We start from the raw sequence: 20,737 nt of genomic DNA, 5'->3' as shown, positions 1-20,737 counted from the left end.
AGTTTTGTCAGTCTGCGGTAACTAGGGTGGGGGTGGGGGTGGGGGGTAAAGGCTTCAAACATCACACGTTAAGAAACAGCCCTCTACAAAGAACCAGAAGGTCTGTCCCTGCCCCTTCACCAGCCTGCAGTGGGGAGCAGAGAGAGTCACCTCACCTGTCCGTGCCTCGGCTTTCTCCGAGGTGGGGCTGGCTCAGAAAGTCTCAGAGGTTGCTTTCTGCACTCTCATTCCATGAGACGTTGGAATGAAACCTTAGAAATGTTGACAGTGATTTGCATCATTATCTAGTTACATGTGACTCATGCCCGGGAAGCTGGGGAAAGGCAAGCATTGGCCTGTCCCTTCCCAGGTGGCAAAGCTGACGGTCAGCTCAGGAGTGATCTTGTTGGTCGTTTACACCTGCATCTCACTCAGGACTCGGCGTGCCAGCCCCAAGTCTGGGTGCCAGGCCATGGGGCTGTGAGAAAGAGTCATCCCAAATCCTGGCTTGGGGACGGAGTGCTCTCTGGGCACAGTGTGACAGCTGGTGCCACGCGGGCAGACAATGGCCTCCAGCGACCCTGGTGCCCACCAGGGCTCCAGAATGTTCCCAGCACACCCCTTATCTCCTCGCACCCCTGAGTTGCATCTGTTCTGTGCCTGGGCGGGACGGGGTGGGGCGTGCCTAGCCTGGGCTGGATCTTTCTAAGGCACCACTGACATTTGGTGCCAGATCATTCTCCACCATGGGGGGCCATTCTGTGTGTTGTAAGATATTTAGCAGCACCCCTGGCCTCCACCCTCTAGATGCCAGTAGCACTCCTCACCCTAGTGGTGACAACCAAAAATACCTCCAGACATTGTCCAGTGTCCCCTGGTGAAGAAACAGCCCCTGTTGAGAGCAGTCTGGGAAAGTCACAAGGATCTCCTCGTCCACACAGGAGCTCAATGCCTGCAACAAAGCGGAGTTGCTCGGGCATCTCTACTTGGTAGTCACTTCACTTCTGTTGTCCAGAGGTCATCCCTTTTGTTGAGCAAGAGTTTCCTAGTCTGCTATCTCAGACACTACTTTTATTTTTATTATTATCATCATCATCATCATTATTATATTATTTTAATTCTTCCATGTTAGTCCAAGTCACTGAAAACCTATTGCTTCTCGGAGAAAGCCTTCCTTGACCTTGTAAATCAAAGCAGTTCTCTGGAGGGAGGTTTCCCACCGCTGGGCTCGGTATCATCTTTCTCAGGGTGACCTCATCTATTAAAGTATGAAGGTTGTATTTGAAATGCCATTTACTTTCTCTAAGTCAATAAATGAAGCTGTGGATCTTTAGATCATCAGAGGTCTGCTTATTACCAAGAGTTTTTGTGTGTGTGTGTCATTTTTTAAATCGAGATCTGTGTTGGAGTTTAAAAGAATTCCGGCAGATTTCCATTTGCCTTTCTGAATCAGTTTGGGGTGATATTCCTCTGCGAGTGTAGATTGCCCCTAGATGAATCTGACTTTATTAGTTTATGTCCTTTGTTCAGAGCACCAGGGATGAGCTTGTGAAAGCACACACGGCTCTTATCTTCAAAGCTCTCCTTTATGCAGCAAAAGTGCACCTCAGCAACCTGTGTTATTAATCTATGGCAGTCCCAATTAGTTCACACCAAGGTCAGTCCTTTGGGGTGTGCAAACCGGCTGCAGACTTAAGTGAACTAGCTCCTCTTGAGCAGAGCTCCCGTGAAGGTGGGGGAGAAGGCGGCCAGGGAGGAATCAGACAAAAGGGGGTTGCCCGCTCCAGCAGGAGAAGTTGAGAGCGACTCCCCCTTGCTCACAAGCCAAAGAAATTCAGTTATTCTAAAGAACTCAAAACTCACATGGGAACCTGCCACCAAATGAGGAGACTGTTGGCCTTTCTTAGCCGTCTTGCTCTGATGGCAGATATCCTAGTGCTTTTGCAGTTGTTGGAGCATAAAGAGAAGCGCAAAGAGAGCCATTTCTTGGAGACTTTTGATGAAATGGAGAAGCCTTGAGCTTAAGAAGTAGAGTGAACGCTACTCCTCCAAAAAGGTGTCTGTGAAAAAAAAGCCAGAGCTGGTGGGTCGGTGGCATGTTGAGTTTCAGGAACGAAGGATGCTGCTGAGCTCACGGTGGCCCGTCCTGCTGTGTCTCGGAAGAAGACAGTACATCCGTGAATCCTGTGTCTCCAGTGGGCGGGGGGTGGGGGGGGGGTGATGAGGCCCCTCTTATATGAAAAGAAATAGGTGTCCTTGGCCTGCCATCATTTCCAGGCCAACTGAACTGGCAGTGCCCTTTAAGAGGAAGAAGTTCATTGTCTTGCCGCATAGTATTATGGAAGATCTGAGCAGTGGAGGTGAAGGGACGGCTGGGAACCACACCAGGCCTGCTGCTCCCTCCAGGCGCACATGGAGTTTTTGGGCCCAGCCAAAGGCAGGATGCTAGAGGAGGTGCAGAAGGGGCAGTTCTCCTGGGGTGCTGGCTTCCTGGCTCCTGCTGCTGGGAATTCCCGGAGCCAGGCCCCCACCAAGTGGAAAAGGAAAACAAGAAGCGGGTGCAGGTAGAGGAAGAAAAGGCACGGCGGGACAGCACAGCCGGCAGTGAGTGTGGGGGGACAGGAGAATGCTGAAGCGCGCACCGAGGCCAGGCGCTCCAGCTTGGCACACTCACCCCACTCCCCTTGGAGTTGGGAGCACGGGATGCAAGCTCTCAGAGGAGGCGCTGCTGCCACTCGGTGGGCGTCCCGCCTGGGAAGGTGAAGGACAGTGCATTTTTCTCAATTTGCAAAGCTCAGCTTCTGGAGTTCTGTGGTGTGGCCCGTGGGGTGAGATGTGGCATGTGGCCGCCACGCAGCCACCTCGGCAGAGCGGCTGTGGTGCTCCCCCTGAGGGAGGCTGGTGCTCGGGGGGAGGGAGGGCTGCTGTTTCCCCTAGCTAACCTGCTGGAACCTCACACATGCTCACTGTGAGACCACATTACCCCTGGGGAAGGGTTCGGGGGCATTGTGCACCTCACAGATGGGGAAACTGAGTCTCCAAGGGCTTAAGTCATTGCCCCAGCACACAATCACTGAAGGGTGGGTCAGGGCCTCTCTCTTAATCTCTCAAACTCCCAAACTATGCTCTTGCTCAGGCCCTTGTGACTCGCTGAGGGACAGTCCCAGGCCGTGGTTTCCAAATCCTGGAAATGTTTGGGGGTAACACAAACCCAAGGCTAGTTAAGCGCCCTTCCGGGTTCCCTGCAGTGCTCTCTAGATAGCGTATTGTGCTGTGTTCTTGCTTCCCCATTTGGATGGCTCCCGATTTTATTAGAATGCCGTGCTTCGGAGTTTGCTGCTTCAAACCAGAGGGTCTGGCCGAAAAATCCAGAAAGGATGCGTTAGAGCCCGTGCCACATGGGAGCCGGGGACACAGAGGCTGCTTGAAGGGCTTCAGCCACTGTTCAAATAGTTGTGACTTGATAAAACCACAAAATCTCGGGTGGCGGCTGGGAGAAAGCACAGCAGGAGAGCCATGGTCGGGCTGGTGGGGACGGTGGCCTCCTGGTACCTCTGCCCCGCGCGACCTCTGTGTCTCCCACCAGGGACCTGTCTGAGGCCAGGTGTTGGCCGGAGGGTGGCACGCTGACGCAGAGGGCTGGGCGCTCCAGAGCTGGATGGAGTGGCCTCAGAGGAAGCCAGGCTGTGCAAAATGACATGACGTTGTGTGCCGGGCCCCGTTCTGAGCTGGGCCCAAGAGCGTATCCTCCAATACTGACAGCTCACAGGGTAGGGGTCAGTCGTCCCGCCACCCTTGAGACCCCAAAGCTAGGCCACCCTGGGGCATTACAAGGATCCTAGGAAAGCTCGGCCACGTTACTTAATAGGAGCTGCCCGAGGGACGGCGCTTACTGAATCCGCTTAGTCAGAGAGATCGCTGATGCCGCTCTGGGAAGTCCTATGGGCACCCCCACCCCCATCACCACTGGGCCTCCCAGCCGCAGTCTGGACCGTGGCTTGGCTCTGACAGTCCCCCGCCCTGTGCCACGGGCCAGTGATGCTCAAACCTGCATGGTCCTCTTTATGACACGTGCTACCCCCTGGAATGTTCCACGGGAAGATTCCGCTTCTTTAGCCATGGGCAATCCCAGGTGATGCCGTGCCTCCCCTGCTTGGCTTGTAGCTTCCGTCTTTGAGGGGCCTGTCATTTGTTTCCTGCCAGTGAGGGTCCTCGTTCTGCGTCAGGACCCTGATCCCAAGCCAGAGGCTGCCCAACACTTCCCAGCTGTTGACGCCGTGTTTCCGGCTCTTCCCTCTCCAGGAGCTGCGAAGAGGGCAAGGGGGCTAGGGAATGAGGGGATGGGAACAGAGAGCCATCCTCGCCCTCCGCGTTTTGAGGTTTTCGTTGGGGGAGAATGGAAGGACGGAAGGAAACGAAGAGGGCAGCCGTGGAACCGTTTGAACACGGCCAGTGGGCTGGCCTGACGGGAGCTGCGCGGCCCACGTGTAGCATCAGCGCGGGAGCGTGCTCAGGGCAGAAAGATCCTTCCGGAAAAGGAGTCTGCAGTGGATGTTTGTTCAACGCAGCACAGGGCAACAAAGGAGGGCAGAGGAAGGCCAGGAGGTGCCTTCTGTTCCCTCAAAACCGTGATTCCCTCCAGCCCGTGGGAATCGAAGGCTCCTCTCCCTCTGCCTGGGCGCCCCAGGCCCGCAGAGGACAGGAGGTGTGCATCCACACGCCCGGCTTTTCTAGAAGCCAGTGACTTACCCCCAAGCCCTTCGTCAGAGACAACTGTCCGGAGTCCAGAACCTTTTTCCAGACGCGCCTCAGACGGATGGGGCTGAGGGGAGAGGCCTCATGGCAAGAGTTGAACTGTTTCCCCTGGGAAGTGTCTGGCAGCTCTAATGAGGCCCGGCACTTTGCGTTTATAGAGCGCCTTTCATCTGTGGCTCTCAAAGCTGCTCCACAAACATTAATTAAGTCTCACACCTGTGAGGCAGGTGAGGCTGGGTGCCCCCATTTCTAGAGATGAGGAAAGAGCTTTGGAGGGGAAGAGGGCTGTGGTGAGCCGCCGGCCTTCTGCATTCCCAGCGCCCTGAGCGCAAAGCCACGGGGCCTCCCCGGGCCCGGCTCCGGATGGGGGACCCGGACTGCGCGTGGTGGAGACGTGGCCACGCGGCCCCCTTCTTCCCTCCCGCAGGCAGCCTGCCACCTCCCAGGCCCCGCCATCCGGACAGGACCCCTCAAAACCCTGAAGGCCTTGAAAACGCAGCATCCCCAGGCGGGTCTCTGCCCGGGCTTGGTGCTGGATGCTTCCCTCCGGAGTAATTGCTGGAACAATGAATTCGTCTTAGCCGTACATGACTAACCAAGAGGTCTGTAGCCGGCAGAGACAACGGTTGGCAAATACCAGAGCTATTTCACAACCTCGCTTTTTCCAGGATCCAAAGCTGGTAGGAGCTGACTCACATCATCATGGGGTTTCACTGATAGCCCGTCCCGCGTCTGCTACCTGGGCGCGCTCCTAGGCGGCTGCTTGCCCTCCCTCTTGGGCTCTGTTGCCTTCGGACTCCCTGCCCTGGAGGTCGGAGGAAATGGCACCGAAGGACACTGCGACTTCCTGGGGAACGCCTCCGTCCCAGCTGGGAAGGACCCAGCGCCTGGGGCCGCAAAGGCCAACAGCACGGGGCTCTGACGGTAGCAGCAGAGCCTGGGGTGGGGAGGGGAGCAGCCCCTGGTGTGCAGGGGAGCCCAGATCCCCCCTCCCAAGGGTCCCAGACGGGGAGATGCAAGCCACCACCGGGCCCGCCCTGACACATCACCCTGGAAACTGACTCACATCTCTGAGCCCTGAGTCATATCCTGTTGTGCGTTTGGAGGCATCCAAGAGGGCATTATACCAGCTACCCAGGACTGAGGTGAATCTGAAGGGCACCCTGGGAACTACCCTGCCGTCTTCCAAACAGAAAGAGGGGGGAAAAAAATCCTCTGGGGAAAAAAACCCCAGGATGGCCCCAAGGGTTTATATGTTCACCAGGCAGGTTTGGCTCTTTTAAAAATAGACGCTGGGGCCCCGTGACATACATAACTGTCTGGTCTCTGTTTTTAAATGGCTCTGAAAGGTTACCAAAAGGTCGCATCTTTTAAAGATATCAGCTGAATAGCCAAAGAAAGGGCCTTCTAACTATAACAGCCACGCCACGGAGCCGCCAGCCTCCTCCTGGTCCCGGCCCGGGACAGGATGCCTCAGCTCAGGTGGTGCTGCTGGGAATCCAGGTTTGGGGGTGGGCGTTAAAGACCCCAGAGAGGCAGATGGCCAGAGGTAGAGGGGTCTCTGGCCAGGCTCTCCTGGGTGGCCTGGCTGGGGCCTGACGCCAAAGGAGGATGTTTTAAACTTTTCAAAGAACAGCTTTTTGGTTTTGTTGATTTACTTTGTCACTTTCTTGTGCGACACCTTCTCTGTTACTTTCTATTTCGTTGATTTCTTCTTTACTATTTATTATTTCCTTTCTTCTGCTTGCTTTTGGTTCATTTTGCTCTTTTTCCTCCACTTTCCTAAGCTAGAAGCTTTGACTATTGACTCTTGATCGTTCTTCTTTTCTAATATATGCATTCAATGCTATACATTTCCCTCTAAGCACTGCTTTTGCTACGTTCCAGAACTCCTGGTAAGTTGGATTTTCACTTAGCTCAAAATGCCTTTTAATTTCCCTTGAGACTTCTTATCTGACCCATGGGTTACTTAGAGGTGTGTTGTTGACGCTCCAAATATTTGTTCTAGCTAACTTTCTGTTTGTTTGGTTTTTGTTTTGTTTTTTTTATTAATCCATATGGTCTGAGAATATACTTTATATGATTTCTGGTCTTTCCAATTTGTTAAGGGGTATTTAATGGCCCAGAATGTGTACTGTCTGGATGGATGTTCCTTGTGAGCTTGAGAAGAAAGTGTATTCTGCTGTTGTTAAATGGAATCTTCTATAAATGTTAATTACATCAAGTTTGTTGGTAGTACTGTGTAGGTCAAAACACCCTAATTTTCAGCCTGCTTGATGTGTATCAATTACTGAAAGAGGGACATTGACGCCTTCAACTAAGTGTATTTTTCTATTTCTTCTTGTAGTTCTAAGTTAGTTTTTGCCACGTTTTTTGACATGTTGTTAAGTGCATACATGTTAAAGATTGTTACATCTTCTTAAGAGAACTCTCATCATCATGTACTTCCCCTCTTGATCTCTGAAATTTTTCCTTCTTCTGAATTGTTTTGTATTAGGTTTTTTTTTTTAGGATTTTATTTATTTATTCATGAGAGACACAGAGAGACAGGCATAGGCAGAGGGAGAAGCAGGCTCCTCAAGGGGAGCCCAATGAGGGACTCGATCCCAGGACCCCGGGATCACACCCTGAGCCGAAGGCAGATGCTCAACCACTGAGCCCCCCAGGCGTCCCAGTTTCGTATTAAATTAATATAGCTACTCTGCCTTTCTTTTGGTTAGTGTTAGCATGGTCTTTCTGCATCTCTACTTTCACCTGAAGTCTGTATATTTCAAGTAGGTTCCCTGTAGACAACATACAGATGGGCCTGGAGATTAATTCACTCTGACAATCCCTGTCTTTTAATGGGTGCTTTTAGAACATTCATACTTAAAGTGATTATTGGTATGGTTGCATTCATAGCTACCATGTTTGTAACTGTTTTATATTTGCTTACTTGTTCTTTTTTCTCCTCTTTTCTCCAGTTTAATGGAGCATTTTATATGATTCTGTTTTATCTCTTAGACTATCAATTATACCTCTTTAAAAAATGTTTTTAGTGTTTTCCCTAGAGTTTGCAAAATATATGTATAATGAATCTAAGTCACCATTAAGTAAGACTACACCACTTCTTCCTTCCCATTCTGTCATTACTCCCATTCATCTCATTTACCCATACACTGTGTTCACCCAATACATTATTCCCTCTATTATCTTTTTAAACACAGTTATATTTTGGATCAACTAAGAGTAGGAAAAATAAGACTTTATTTTACCTTTTCTTATTCTTTCTCTAAAGCTCCTCCTTTCTTTGTGTCAATTTAATTTCCTGTCTTATATTTTCCTTTCCCTTGAAGAACTCCTTTTAACATTTCTTGCATGTCAGCTCTACTGGATAAATTACTTCAGTTTTTGTTTGTCAGATGATGTCTTTATTTCTCCTTCACTGTTGAGGTATAATTTTGTAGAATATAGATTTATAAGCTGGTGGCTTTTTTTCTTTAAACACTTGAAATATTTACGACACTCTTTTTGCTTGGTTTGTGAAGAGAAGTTGGAAGTAATTCTTATCCTTGTTGCTCCCTAGATAAGGTGTTTCTGTAGATTATTTGTATTTACCTTCCTTGGTGTTCTCTGAGCTTCTTGGATCTGCGGTTTGGTGTTTTTCATTAATTTTGGAAAATTATTGGCCATTAATACTTCAAATATTTCTTCTACTCTGTTTTCTTTTCTTTTTCCTTCTGATATTTCTACTACGTATATGTTAATACCTTTTGAAATTGTCCCAGAGTTCATGGATGTTATGTTTGGGTTTTGCTTTTTGTTTGCTTTGTTTTCTCTTTCTTCTCTTTACCTTTTGGTTTGGGAAGTTCTATTAAAGCTCACTGATTCTTTCCTCAGCCATATCCAGTCTGTTGTTGTTTAGCCCATTGAAGGCATTTCTCATTTCTGTTATAGTGTTTTTCATTTCTAGAATTTCCTTTTGTTTCTGAGAGTTTCCATCTCCCTACTTACATCACCCATCTGTTCATGCATTGCTGTCTCCTTTTTCCATTAGAGCCCTTGACATATTAATCATAATTAAATTCCCTGTCTGGTAACTCCAAAATCTATGTCATATCTGAGTCTGGTTCTGCTGTTTGTTGTATCTCTTCAGACTGCTTTTCTTACTTTTTGGAATGCCTTTTCATTTCCAATTTGAAAGCTGGACCTGAGGGGTACCTGGGTAGTTCAGTTGGTTAAGCATCCAGTTCGTGGTTTTGACTCAGTTCAAGATCTCAGGGATTGAGCCCCAAGTTGGGCTCCATGCTGAGCACTGAGTCTGCTTAAGGATTCTCTCTCCCTTCCTCTCAGTCCCTCCCCCTGCTCTCATGCTCCCAATATCTCTATCTCACAAATAAATAAATAAATCTTAAAAAAAATAAAGCTGGATAGTATGTATCAGATGATGGGAATGAAAAGAAATAGGCCTTCAGTGTGATATTTTATGTTCATCTAGCTAGGAGTTGGGCTGTGTTTCATGTTTACTATAGCTATAGACGCCAGAGGCTTCAAATTCCTCTAATGCCCTTGTTTTTGTCTCTCTTGTTGTCTTTGGACTTCCCTAAGAACTCTTCCCTAAATAGTCTCTTTCGGCCATAACCCACTATTATTATACTGGATCTCATGAAAACTTGGAGGAGTTCCTGATGCCAATCTCATGAAAATGTCCCCACCCCAATCCCCGTACACACCCACAAGACTGCGGCCCCCTAGAAGTTTCTTATTCTCACAGTAGTCTAAACTCAGTCTCCAACAGTTTATCAAAATTACCAGTTAAGTGTTCTGACCAGTTTATGGCTCCAGCAGCTTCTGCTCCTGGTACATAGACCTCCATGTGATTTTCTGTATTTACCTGCCTCTCAAGACTTCAGGATGGCGGTTTGCCTACAGTCTCAATTCTCTAATAGATCTAAGAAGAGTCATGGATTATCAGTTTGCTCAGCTTTTTTCTTGTAAAGATGAGAGTGGTGACCCCCAAGCTTTTCGCATTTCAGAGCTGCAAATGGCAGGGCCATTTTTCACTCTGGAGACTTTTTGATAATGCTGCATCAAAAAGTGAAGGCATTCTACTTTCTCGTTTAGTGATGTATGCCATGGATGCCTCTAAGTTCACCACTAGCCTCCGCTCCACCTTATCCCCAACTTCCCCCTTCTCAGACCTTGTTTCAAATGGAAGGGAGAGGGATCTCTGTTTTACCTATTTTTTTGGATGATCAGAATGCTGAAAATAATCCATCACAAAATGACTTCAGTAAAGTGGCTGCATCAAAACATTATGGGGGATCCCTGGGTGGCTCAACGGTTTAGCGCCTGCCGTCAGCCCAGGGCGTGATCCTGGAGACCCAGGATCGACTCCCACATCAGGCTCCCTGCATGGAGCCTGCTTCTCCCTCTGCCTGTGTCTGCCTGTCTCTGTCTCTCTCTCTCATGAATAAATAAAATCTTTAAAAAAAAAACACACACACACACAAAAAAAACCCACACATGCAAAAAAAAAAAAAACAAAAAACCATTATGTACCCTGAAAAAAAAAACAGGACACAGAAAGGCTCAAATTTAAATTTTCTGATCCAGTCCTTTTCTTAATAGAAATGTGAACTGGTTGAGACTGGATCCTTGCCTCCTCTATCCTTACCTGAAATCTCCAGTTTTCTTGCCCTTTACCACTTAATCTCCTGAGCCCAGTTCCCCTCTAATGCTGAAGAACAGCCGTCAAGCCCTTTATCAGTGAACAGCGTGGTATTACCTGAGCCTCACCCTGGAGCAGGTGTGTGTGGCCTTACCAATAAATATCAGATAAATCCCTTGGCATGGATTTATTTTTCTTCTTACAATATAATCATAAAAATTAGTCAGACTTATTGAGCATTTATTATGGGCAAAAACTGTATTACTTGCTTTACATATAGCTTATCTCACTTACTCTTCACTACCACCATTTGAAGTAGGAAAACTATGAATCAGAGAAAATAAGTGACTTCCTCAGGGTAAAGGAAGAGTTCAGAATGAAGTGCTTTCCCTAAGTTTGCTCCTTGCAGAGGCAGAACAGAAGTATAATAAATGCCATTAGGATTATCTCTAATGTGGGAACAACTGTCTGCAAGTCCAGGTTAGGCGGATAATCCATCAGTTCACCTGAATACAGGTCCCCCACTCGCTGTACCCTAAAGGCAAAGACTATAATCCATTCACTACTGAGTCCCCAAAACAGGGACCCTAGTAAAACAAAAATGCTCTTTGGCAACAGGAATGAAGGAGGATGTGAATAACTTCGTGAGCCTATGAATGAATGGATGAACTTATTAATGTGAATAAATGAATAAAGGTAGGAACCCTCAGCATGATCAGTGCAATACGAAGAAACTTTTCCAAGCATCATCTACTCCCAGGATCTTCATTGATATCAGACTAGAAGCTCCAATGGGGCAGGGACTACATTGGTCTTATTCATAAGGCTATTCCTAGCTAAATTGGCACATGCGTGGCACATACTAAAATTTCAATAAACTTTTTGTTCTTTTTGATGGACTGACTTACCAGAGGCACTTCCATCAAGAACAAGTAGCCCTACTCTCTGGAGAATGACAGACAGTGGTTCTCTTCTCAGCCTATGGCTTCTTTTCTGGATAACTCCCATCTTATCCTTGCCTACTTCTTCTTCCCAGAAATCGGTATACTTATTGTTACAAGGACCATTCTTCACCCCATACTTCCACCTGAGGCTTTCTTAAATCTGATTAGCATACAAATTAAGCCGAGAAACACTGTATAGAACTGTTTCGAATTAGAATCCTGCACTGTATAGAACCGATTCGAATTAGAATCCTGCACTGTTACTGTTGGAAGGGGCTTGGAGATCATGTCTTTTCAGAGATGAGAATGAGGATGTATAAACAAGTGGTCCAGGCTCACCGCAAAGACAAGCATAGAGGCCACTTCTGCCTCTCAGTCCAGTGCTTGGGGTGGCCCACAGCACTGCCATTTCCATAGCTGCCTTCATGTGTTCGCGTTGGCCCCATCAGAGCAAGAATGGTAACTGAACAGTAAACTCAGCATACACCATATCATTGGCCCCAGTTTTTTGTTTTATTTTGTGCTTTGGTTTTTTATCAATAATATACGCAGAATTAGAAAACACCCAAACACCAGACATGAGAAGCTCGCCATCACCACCTTCTGGCCCACCACTGGCAATGAATCCAAAGGCAGCTCAACTACCATCACATGAATGAAAACTGATCACACAGGGGTCTTTGGGGTTTTTAGTGCTATCCCTCCCCTAACACTGGAAAGCTAAGTTGTGATGTGAAGCAAGAATGTTGAATATAAAACCCTGTGTTAAAAAAAAAAACAATCACAGAACTTGGACTTTAATCATAAAGATCATTTTACCAAAGCATATTTTTAAAAGGCTGTGAAACATTATGCAACGTTTGCATGGTTTAATTATGAGTTTAGAAAAGCCTAGCACAACTTTTTCACTACAGTAAAACATGACAGAGCATGAATCATGGCATAATACTTTATGCTTACTGTGGTTTTAGACACAGGGTTAGGGGTGCTGGGCTGTCTACACAGCGAGCCATGAATTACTGAACCGCAATTCACACCCCAGAGGGCTTTATGACAATTATAAAACCTCTTTTGTTTGCTTCTTAAATGATTAAAATATTTGACTACTATATATTCACCTAGCAAATGTGTATATCTAGGATATATGCATGTCTTACAAAAATATCTGAGCCTGTAGTTTATTTTTCACTTGGAGCAAAATTGAACAATCAGCTATTGCTCCTTGTTTTCGATTATTGCAAACATTATCACTGGTGAGGCTGTGTGGGATCTTTGACTGTAGTTGATCATTCATTTCCACTGAGTTTAGAATGGACCAGCTCTCTTATGCTTTGCCTTCTGTTCAAATTCTCCAATATAGAATGGAACAAGGACCTTTCTTTAATATTAGATTTCAGAGATTCTAAGTTAAAATATTTGTCCAGATTTTTCCAACTTAAAAACTGAGTTATTTTAAAGAAGAGAAAAGAAAGAAATCGATCCATATGAGGGAAAGTGGGGAGGGGCAGGCAGAAAAAGAGGGAAGGAAGACCTGGATCATCAAACCCAATTCGGTTATCCATTCACTCTGACGGCTTCAAACAGATAGAAACAGCAAACTTGAACTGCTGGAAATGAAAAGCCCCTGGAGGAACTAGAACTGAATATTTTATAACAAGAATAACTCACTTCTTTATGTCCTGGCACATACACAGCCTGCATCCAGTATTTTCCTGAGGAACATTGCTCTTTCTAGATTCACCCCCAGCTGCATGCAGCCCTGGCTGTGAAGAACTCTGGGAGCCAGCGTAGTTTGCTGTCACCTTAGTGGTCCACAGAGAAGGTGGGACCCAAAGAGAAAAATCAGTGTTTAGCCCTAAAGAAATGGAAGGCTACTTGTGGTGAGACTGTGTTCCATTTAACTTTTCTTACACATATTGCCTAGGATCAGAGGGTTTGTTTGGTTTCTTCTTCTCCTTTTCATCTGCAGTGTGATGCTTTTGAAAACAAAGACTCCTATGAATGCTGGAGTCAAATTCACAAAATCCTTTTTACCTAAATCTTCTGAAGTCAGAGTTTTGTCTCTTCTCTCTCCCAGTCCTCATTTAATGGCCATCTATAAAATACTTGCTCAACATTCTGCCCTTTAAACGTTGCAGACGTGAGGTCTTGAAAAGGTGCGGGACACCTGTCAGTCTGGGTTGGTAGAGCCAGCTCTCTACTGCTGCGCTTGTGAACTAGTCCTCAGACCTCATCACCAGCCTCTTAGTCAGATCTTCTTTTCTAAATTCCTTGGGAGGGGATTCACCTAAATAGATGATATTTAAAAGCCCTTGGGGTATTTTTGCCAAAGGTACCAAAACAAACAAACAAACAAACAAAACCAAAACTCTGTGTTCTTTCTTGCTTACTGAGTACAGATGGATAGATGATCCACCTGAGTTTATAAAATGTTTCTGAGGATGAGAATTGTCTCTTGGTAAAGCTGAAACTGTCTGGGCAGTTGATACGTGCTATAGTTCAATAGGTAACGTTAACACTTCTACCTGGAAAGCATATTCAACTTCACCCCATCACTATTAGCATGATTAAATCGGATCTTTGGAAGGAACAGTTATGAGAGGAAAATATTCAAGAATCCCACGTAGACTATATTTCAGTATCTGTGGAGAAGGGGATGGAAATCATCAAACAAAAGCAAATACTTAGACTGACTAAACACTGGTCAACAGGCCACAGGCACGTATAATATATTTAAACAAAGAGGATCAGCTTTTAATTAAAAGACTTTTTTTTTTTTTTTCTTAAATCCCACCCCACTCTACATATGACTGACCTGTCTGATTCTCTGCAGACACAAGGCAGATCCAGCCATCCCCACCATGGTCCTATGATCAATCCTACCAGTACCTGGGATCAATCGCCTCCCCTTCCGTACACCCAGCAACACCCATCTCACCTGGACGGGCCAGCGGCATGACAACCCTCTCTGCAGAGCTTTCCAGTCGACTCACAAGTAAGCTGCTTGAACCCACCCTTTGAAGTCAAGCTAGAGTGGAAGGTTCGAGAGACTGGAGATGCGTAAAGGGGTTGGTCATTTTGGGGGGTAAAAACCGGTTTAAAGACAAGGTTGTCTAAGGCCCGTGCCCATTCACTGATTTTTCCTGACACCTAGAGACAGGGATTATGAATGTGAAGGCAGACGTGGATTCTTTGGGCATCTGGGGGCTGCTCACATGTGGCAGACAAAGGCAACAGCTGGAGTGTTTATAACATAGCAGGCCAAAGTAATCAGCTTCTAACTCAGATGGGGCTGTCCCATCTGATGGTGGCGAGCATTCACAGGTCATGTGAACAAAACCCTGGCATACTTATGGAATGGGAAGCGGCTACACCCCAAAAAGAGACATTTCGAACTAAGAGCTGTTCATACCAGATTAGAGGAACAGAATGGAAAGCTCGGGTGTCGTGGTTAGCATAATTGTTGTTAATACGAGCTCATTAAATATTAGTCATTTAACCTATGAGACCTTTGGGCTTGGCACTCACCTATGCTCGTGGGCAGGGAATTGGAGTTAGAGAAAATTTTCTTTGTTGAAAGCAAAAGGAGAAACTCCCTGTTTGGAGCTTTGAAATTGGAGCTGGACCAAACTGTGAAAATACTTCAGAGAACTTCAGCATTATGAAGCCTGCAGACACACACTTCGTTATGTGTAGGGAGGAGGGTGGTTGTTTTTGCTTTTCAGCTCTTGAGATCAGATTATAGTAGATTAGGGGGCAGGCAAAAGGGCAGAGGTGTCACGTCTGCCATTCTAAATGTTGTATAATGTGGTGTTTTCCAAATAGTTGTGATTACTTGAGATTTCACTCAATGCTTTGGCCTCTTCCCAGAGCTTCTCACCAGCAGCACCACTGGCATCTGGGGCCAGAGAATTCTTTGTTTTGGGGGGCTGTCCTGTGCACTGTGGGGTATTCAGCAGCACCTCTGGCCTCTAGATGTGGCAAGAGGCCCCCTCCTCCACATCAAGACAACCAAAAAATGTCTCCAGACATTGCCAAATATCCAGAGGGCCAAACCTGCCCCCCAGTCGAGAACCACCACCTTTGAGTATTCTTAGGCACTGTATAGTAAAATGGGAAAGATAACTGAGTTGCCCACTTTTTGTATTAATGCCAACATTTCCAGGGCACCTGCTGGGCTGCAGAGTTGAGGAAGTTGCATAAGGATTATGACGTCTGTCCAGTGTGTTGTTTCAGAAATTCTGTTTCCTCAGGACCAAATTGATTCCAAAGGCACTTGTCAACTTTTATTGATTCTTCTCCGTGGCACTGCTTTGCTCGCTGCCTCTAAAACAATTACTGTTTTCCTTGGTTATGTGCCTACTGTGGGTCCCTTGGAATTTATTACGTAAGACTTTTAATTTGGTCAGCACCCAAGATACGCACCTTATACTTTCCAGAGCTCTAGGGGGGCAGCTGCTCCAACTGACCAGTGTTCAGATGTGAGGGCAACTCCTTTTTTTTTTTTAAAGGAATCAGTCACGTGCACTCCCAAGTCTCCCATGTTCTGTTACACTTATGAACAACCAGGACCTCAATTACCCAAGGAGTAAGGAAGGACATTTTGTGGCATTGAGGGTGTAAAGTACACAAAAGTCACGCCCCATTTCAGCACACAAAAATGATCCTCCCTTGTCTTGGAGGGAGGGCCAGAGAGAATTCCAGATGAGCTTTCCCCAGTGGCAGAGAAAGGCATGGGAGACTGCTCTTCCACTTGGCAGATCTCCCTCTGAGAAATCAAGCCCGGAGTGCGGGCCTGAGAAGCGTTGTCATATGCCTGGGGGCAGTAGGGGGTTGCGACACATAAAAGAGAAGTGGCTGCCCGGCTGCCAGCTTTGAGAACCTGACACTGCTCTGCGTCTGCTTTTCCTTTTAATCCCGCCCCAGAGCTCTGTGTTCTGGCCCACACCCCAGCCCCCAGCCCCACCTGGACTTCCTTCTGCACGGGGGACTTGCACTCTGTCTCTTTCTCTTTCCTTTGCAGACAGTCTCCACACCTTGTCTGAAAAGACATGTCATCTGGAGGTTTTCCTTTATTTTTTTTCTTTAAAAAAAAAAATTAATGTTTAGCTGCCAACCTGGGCGACAGACAGCATGCATTAATCTGAGTCATGCAAAAGATCCTTTTAAGGCAGCCATTATCTGCTCAGGCTGTTTAATCCTTTGGGGGCCAGTGGGAGGGGCTGAGGTAGGACAGCTTTCATCCATGTCAAGCTGCAGAACGAACACTTGAGCTGTCATGGCAAATATTTAGCCCCATCAGTGGGGAAACATTTCCAACTAAAATACCTGAACCTCCTAATCCCTAGATTTCCTACCCTTTAAAAGCTCCCTGAACATCGGGGGTCTCCACCCCCACACGCTATTGAGTAAGGGGGCCCCGGGCCCAGCCAAAGGGACAAATGGGCTATAGACAGGTGGGATGAATGGTGCATGACAGTGGGGCTTGGTAGGAAATGTCGGACTGGACATAAAAATGGAAACAAATATATGTGAATAGATCATTTGAATCGGAACATATCTAGAGGGCTGAAGCCCTTTTATTATCAAAACGTGTAGGAAAACTATTTTGACCAAACGGATGGTCTTGCGTCGACTGGCACTGGTACCATGTAGATAGGAGCATCACGAGCAGTATTGGAGATCTTTCAGATATCCTGCCCACAAGTGAAAGAACTATTTTCCCCTGACAGCTGAGACCATAACATCATTCCATTACTTATGTCCGTGACCAGCCGCGGACTCGCTCGGGATTACGGTAACTTGGTGCCATCACCACATTACCACGTAGTAGCTGGAACAGACTGGAGAGCATGTCCAGACATCACCATGAAACAGGGTGACCTTTCATTCATTTTCCAGTGGATTCACCTTTTTGTCTCAGGGCAAGTGAAGCAAGAGGAATCATGGGCGGAGTCATTAATTTGTGTGCAGAGTATTGCATCAGATGCCAACAAATTGATTGTATTTGCCTAATGCTCGTCCTCCTACCTCGGCTTTTCCCTTGACTATAGAAATCTAGCTGGAAAAATGGAGTCAAGCTTCCTGTCACAGCTCTCTGTGTGAGCAAAAACAAGTGACACAGAGCTTGCTCACAGACTGCCCCAGTAAGCGGGCAGGGACACACCGTGTGGAATGAGGTGCGGCCTGGCTTGAGGACGAGCTAGAGCGTGGCCGTGGAAGGGCAGCCCTAGAACCACTGTCAGTTTACAACGTTTTCCCTGCCCACATGTCTGCCTGGCTTTGAAACGATTAACAGGAATGTTTGTTTGAAAGTCAGACTCCTGGTTTCCTCATTAGCAGAGAGATTGGCTGCAGACTTTGGTTGTTTCTATAAACTTTAATTACCTCTCTGATGAGGAGTATATACCTTCTCATCACATTCACCCCAAATTTATAGAAGAGTTTGGAGAGGAAAGGGAAGAAGAGCGAGGGGGGGGGGGGAAGAGAGAGAGAGAATGGGAGGGAGGGAAGGAGGAAGGGAGGGGGAGAGAGAGAGAATGAGAGAGAGAGACAGGCAGCAAGAGAATGAGAACACTAGCTCTCCCTGCTGGAATAATAGGCTTGAAATATGAGGAAGTTGATCAACCCCCGATGCCTTCCAAAAACAGATTAATCCACCCTGGTAGCTTTCCTTTCAGAGCAAACTCTTGGCTCTGTCAAGCTTCTCTATGGGCCTGAACACAAAAGGACACAGACCACATGCCATCCTGAGCTTCGGAGTTATTTTGTATGTTGATTTGAGAGCTTACAAATTGTAAAACATTTAATTCTTGCCTCTGCTGTCTTTGGGGTTTGCTGTTGTAAAGACTATGGTCCTGGCCCAGTCATTTAATGAATAATTCTGAGGAACAGTTACTCCCCCCTCCCCCCCCAGGACAGCATCCTACATCTACAGTGGTGGTTCTCAGTGGGGCGCAGGGGGATTGGGCGCCCCCTCTCCCTACCCCCAGAACATTTGGCAGTGTCTGGAGATATTGTTAGCTGTCACAATGTGGGGTGTGGGGCCACTACTGACATTTGGTGGGCAGAGGCCGAGGATGTTGCCAAACAACCTACAACGCACAGGACAGCCCCCCACTGTTCCAACAAATTACTATCTGGCCCAAAATGTCAATAGTGTCACTGCTGAGAAACCAATCTACAGGACACAGGGAGCACTTCCTAGGTACCCAAACCCGCTAGTGGTTCCCAAGGGCAGCCTATGGGTAAGAAAAATGCAGAAGGATGCAATGAAGGCCAAAGCCAGTTTTGGAAACCATAAATGCACAATCCTAACAAAATGAGTTTTCTAGACAAAGCTCTGCCATTCCTGATGCAACTTCAACATGTGCAAAAATGGAGTAGATAAATCAAAGCCCTGAGGCCATTTGTGTTAACAAATCAGTGAACCACGTGTGAGAGAATACCAGGTGAAACTGGGGCTGTATTTTTCTAAAAATGTGGAAGCAGTCTAAAGGTACACATGGGGGAGGAAGAGTGGTGTTGATCGTCATTGACATTCACAGGGTCACTACTACAGCATGCATTAGGTGGAATCATAAGAAATTGCCAGGTTTTTTTTGTTTTTTGTTTTTTTTATAAATTTATTTTTTATTGGTGTTCAATGTGCCAACATATAGAATTACACCCAGTGCTCATCCTGTCAAGTGCCCCCGTCAGTGCCCGCCACCCAGTCACCCCCACCCCCCGCCCTCCTCCCCCCTTCCACCACCCCTAGTTCGTTTCCCAGAGTTAGAAGTCTTTCATGTTCTGTCTCCCTTTCTGATATTTCCCACTCATTTTTTTTTTGTTTTTTTAAGATTTTATTTATTTATTCACATCAGACACAGAGAGGCAGAGACACAGGCAGAGGGAAAAGCAGGCTCCCTGTGGGGAGCGCAATGTGGGACTCCATCCCAGGACCCCCGGGGTCATGCCCTGAGCTAAAGGCAGACACTCAACCACCGAGCCACCCAGGCATCCCCAGAAATTGCCAATTCTTAATTATCTGAGATCTACAGAAACAGCAGTTTCCTATGATTCAACCTAAATACTATGTATAATGTAGTACGGTGTTTTATACATTAACACTGTAACACAGGGGATCCCTGGGCGGCTCAGCGGTTTAAAACCTGCCTTCAGCCCAGGGCGTGATCCCAGAGTCCCAGGATCGAGTCCCGCATCGGGCTCCCTGCATGGAGCCCGCTTCTCCCTCTATGTCTCTCTCTCTCTCTCTCTCTTGCTTTCTCTGTCTCTCATGAATAAATAAAATCTTTAAAAAAAAAAAAACACTGTAACACAGAATCATGTTACATGTGATATATTCTATTAGTATTAATCTACTGATGCATCCATTACATTAATATCATATACTTTTATGATTTACACGTTATAACTATATTAATATCAGTTTACATTTCTATCCATATTGGCACATTACTATGTTGATCACAGAGGGCTGGCAAACACTTTCCTGTGAAGGGCCAGGCACTAAATCCCTCAGCCTTTCCGGGTCCTATAGGGTTGGCCTGTGGTCGCCCTGTGTCAGGTCTACTCCCCCCCCACTGCGGCGGTGGCTCCAGACCAGCGACCCTGGCACCTAACACAACGAGTGAGGCTCATTCCAACGAAACTCCACCAACAGCCACTGATAAGGAGAATCTCACCTTTTCCACGTCAGGAAAATGATTTTTGACATTTTATTTAAATTCACTTTACCTTGGGCAGCCCGGGCGGTTCAGCGGTTTAGCGCCTGCCTTCGGCCCAGGGCGTGATCCTGGAGACCCGGGGTCGAGTCCCGCGTCGGGCTCCCTGCATGGGGCCTGCTTCTCCCTCTGCCTGTGTCTCTCACGAATAAATAAAATCTTAAAAAAAAAAAAAAAAAAAATTCACCTTGCCAACATGGAGTAGAACACCCGGGGCTCGCCCCAGCACGTGCCCTCCTTCGGCGCCCGTCGCCCAGTTACCTCACGCCCTCACCCGCCAACCCTTCCACAGCCCTTTGTTCCCCAGACTCAGAGGGGCCTCTCACGGTCTGTCTAGGTCAGCAAATACTCTTCTTCTTTTCACTTTTCTCAACCACGTATTAAAGGAACTCATTCTCAGCTCGGGGGCGACCGGAAGCCGGGTGTGCCAACCCCGGCATCGCCTCGACCTTACCCGTGTCGTATCCACGGATCTATTATGCGTCACGGCGCCGTGCTCCGCATTCTAGAACCCTGTGTGCCCTGCGGCCTACTCCGCCTCACGCGACCGCAGGCCCCCACAGCCCCCCGGTGCCCCCTAGCATGCTGGGTAGGCGGCCTCCCTTCCGGGCCGGGCCAGCGGCACTCTGGGTAACCCGCCCGTGGGCGGGGCCGTGGGCGGGGCCGTGGGCGGGGCCACGAGC

At 47.3% G+C, this 20,737-nt stretch overlaps 1 protein-coding gene and 1 long non-coding RNA gene across 8 annotated transcripts in view; one reads left to right on the top strand and one right to left on the bottom strand.

The window, feature by feature from the left end:
- Nucleotides 1-20,737, top strand: part of RUNX1 (RUNX family transcription factor 1) — a 254,199-nt gene that overhangs the window by 228,278 nt on the left and 5,184 nt on the right. For all 6 annotated transcript variants that reach the window (XM_077879128.1, XM_077879127.1, XM_077879125.1 and 3 more), the window contains one exon: nucleotides 14,162-14,323. In XM_077879128.1, the coding sequence (XP_077735254.1) occupies nucleotides 14,162-14,323 (162 nt within the window). The remainder of the gene's footprint in view (nucleotides 1-14,161; nucleotides 14,324-20,737) is intronic.
- LOC144301898 (uncharacterized) lies at nucleotides 10,238-20,665 on the bottom strand. 2 transcript variants are annotated; one of them, XR_013368799.1, is made up of 3 exons: nucleotides 20,381-20,665; nucleotides 20,068-20,213; nucleotides 10,238-13,970 (listed from the first exon to the last, which is right to left on the bottom strand). It is a non-coding gene; the product is annotated as an uncharacterized LOC144301898 (long non-coding RNA). The 2 variants fall into 2 exon arrangements; XR_013368800.1 differs by having other exon boundaries at nucleotides 20,509-20,665.

Source organism: Canis aureus, chromosome 30, assembly GCF_053574225.1.
Source record: "Canis aureus isolate CA01 chromosome 30, VMU_Caureus_v.1.0, whole genome shotgun sequence".
NCBI classification, from domain to species: domain Eukaryota; kingdom Metazoa; phylum Chordata; class Mammalia; order Carnivora; family Canidae; genus Canis; species Canis aureus.
This window is presented reverse-complemented; position numbering and strand designations above follow the sequence as displayed.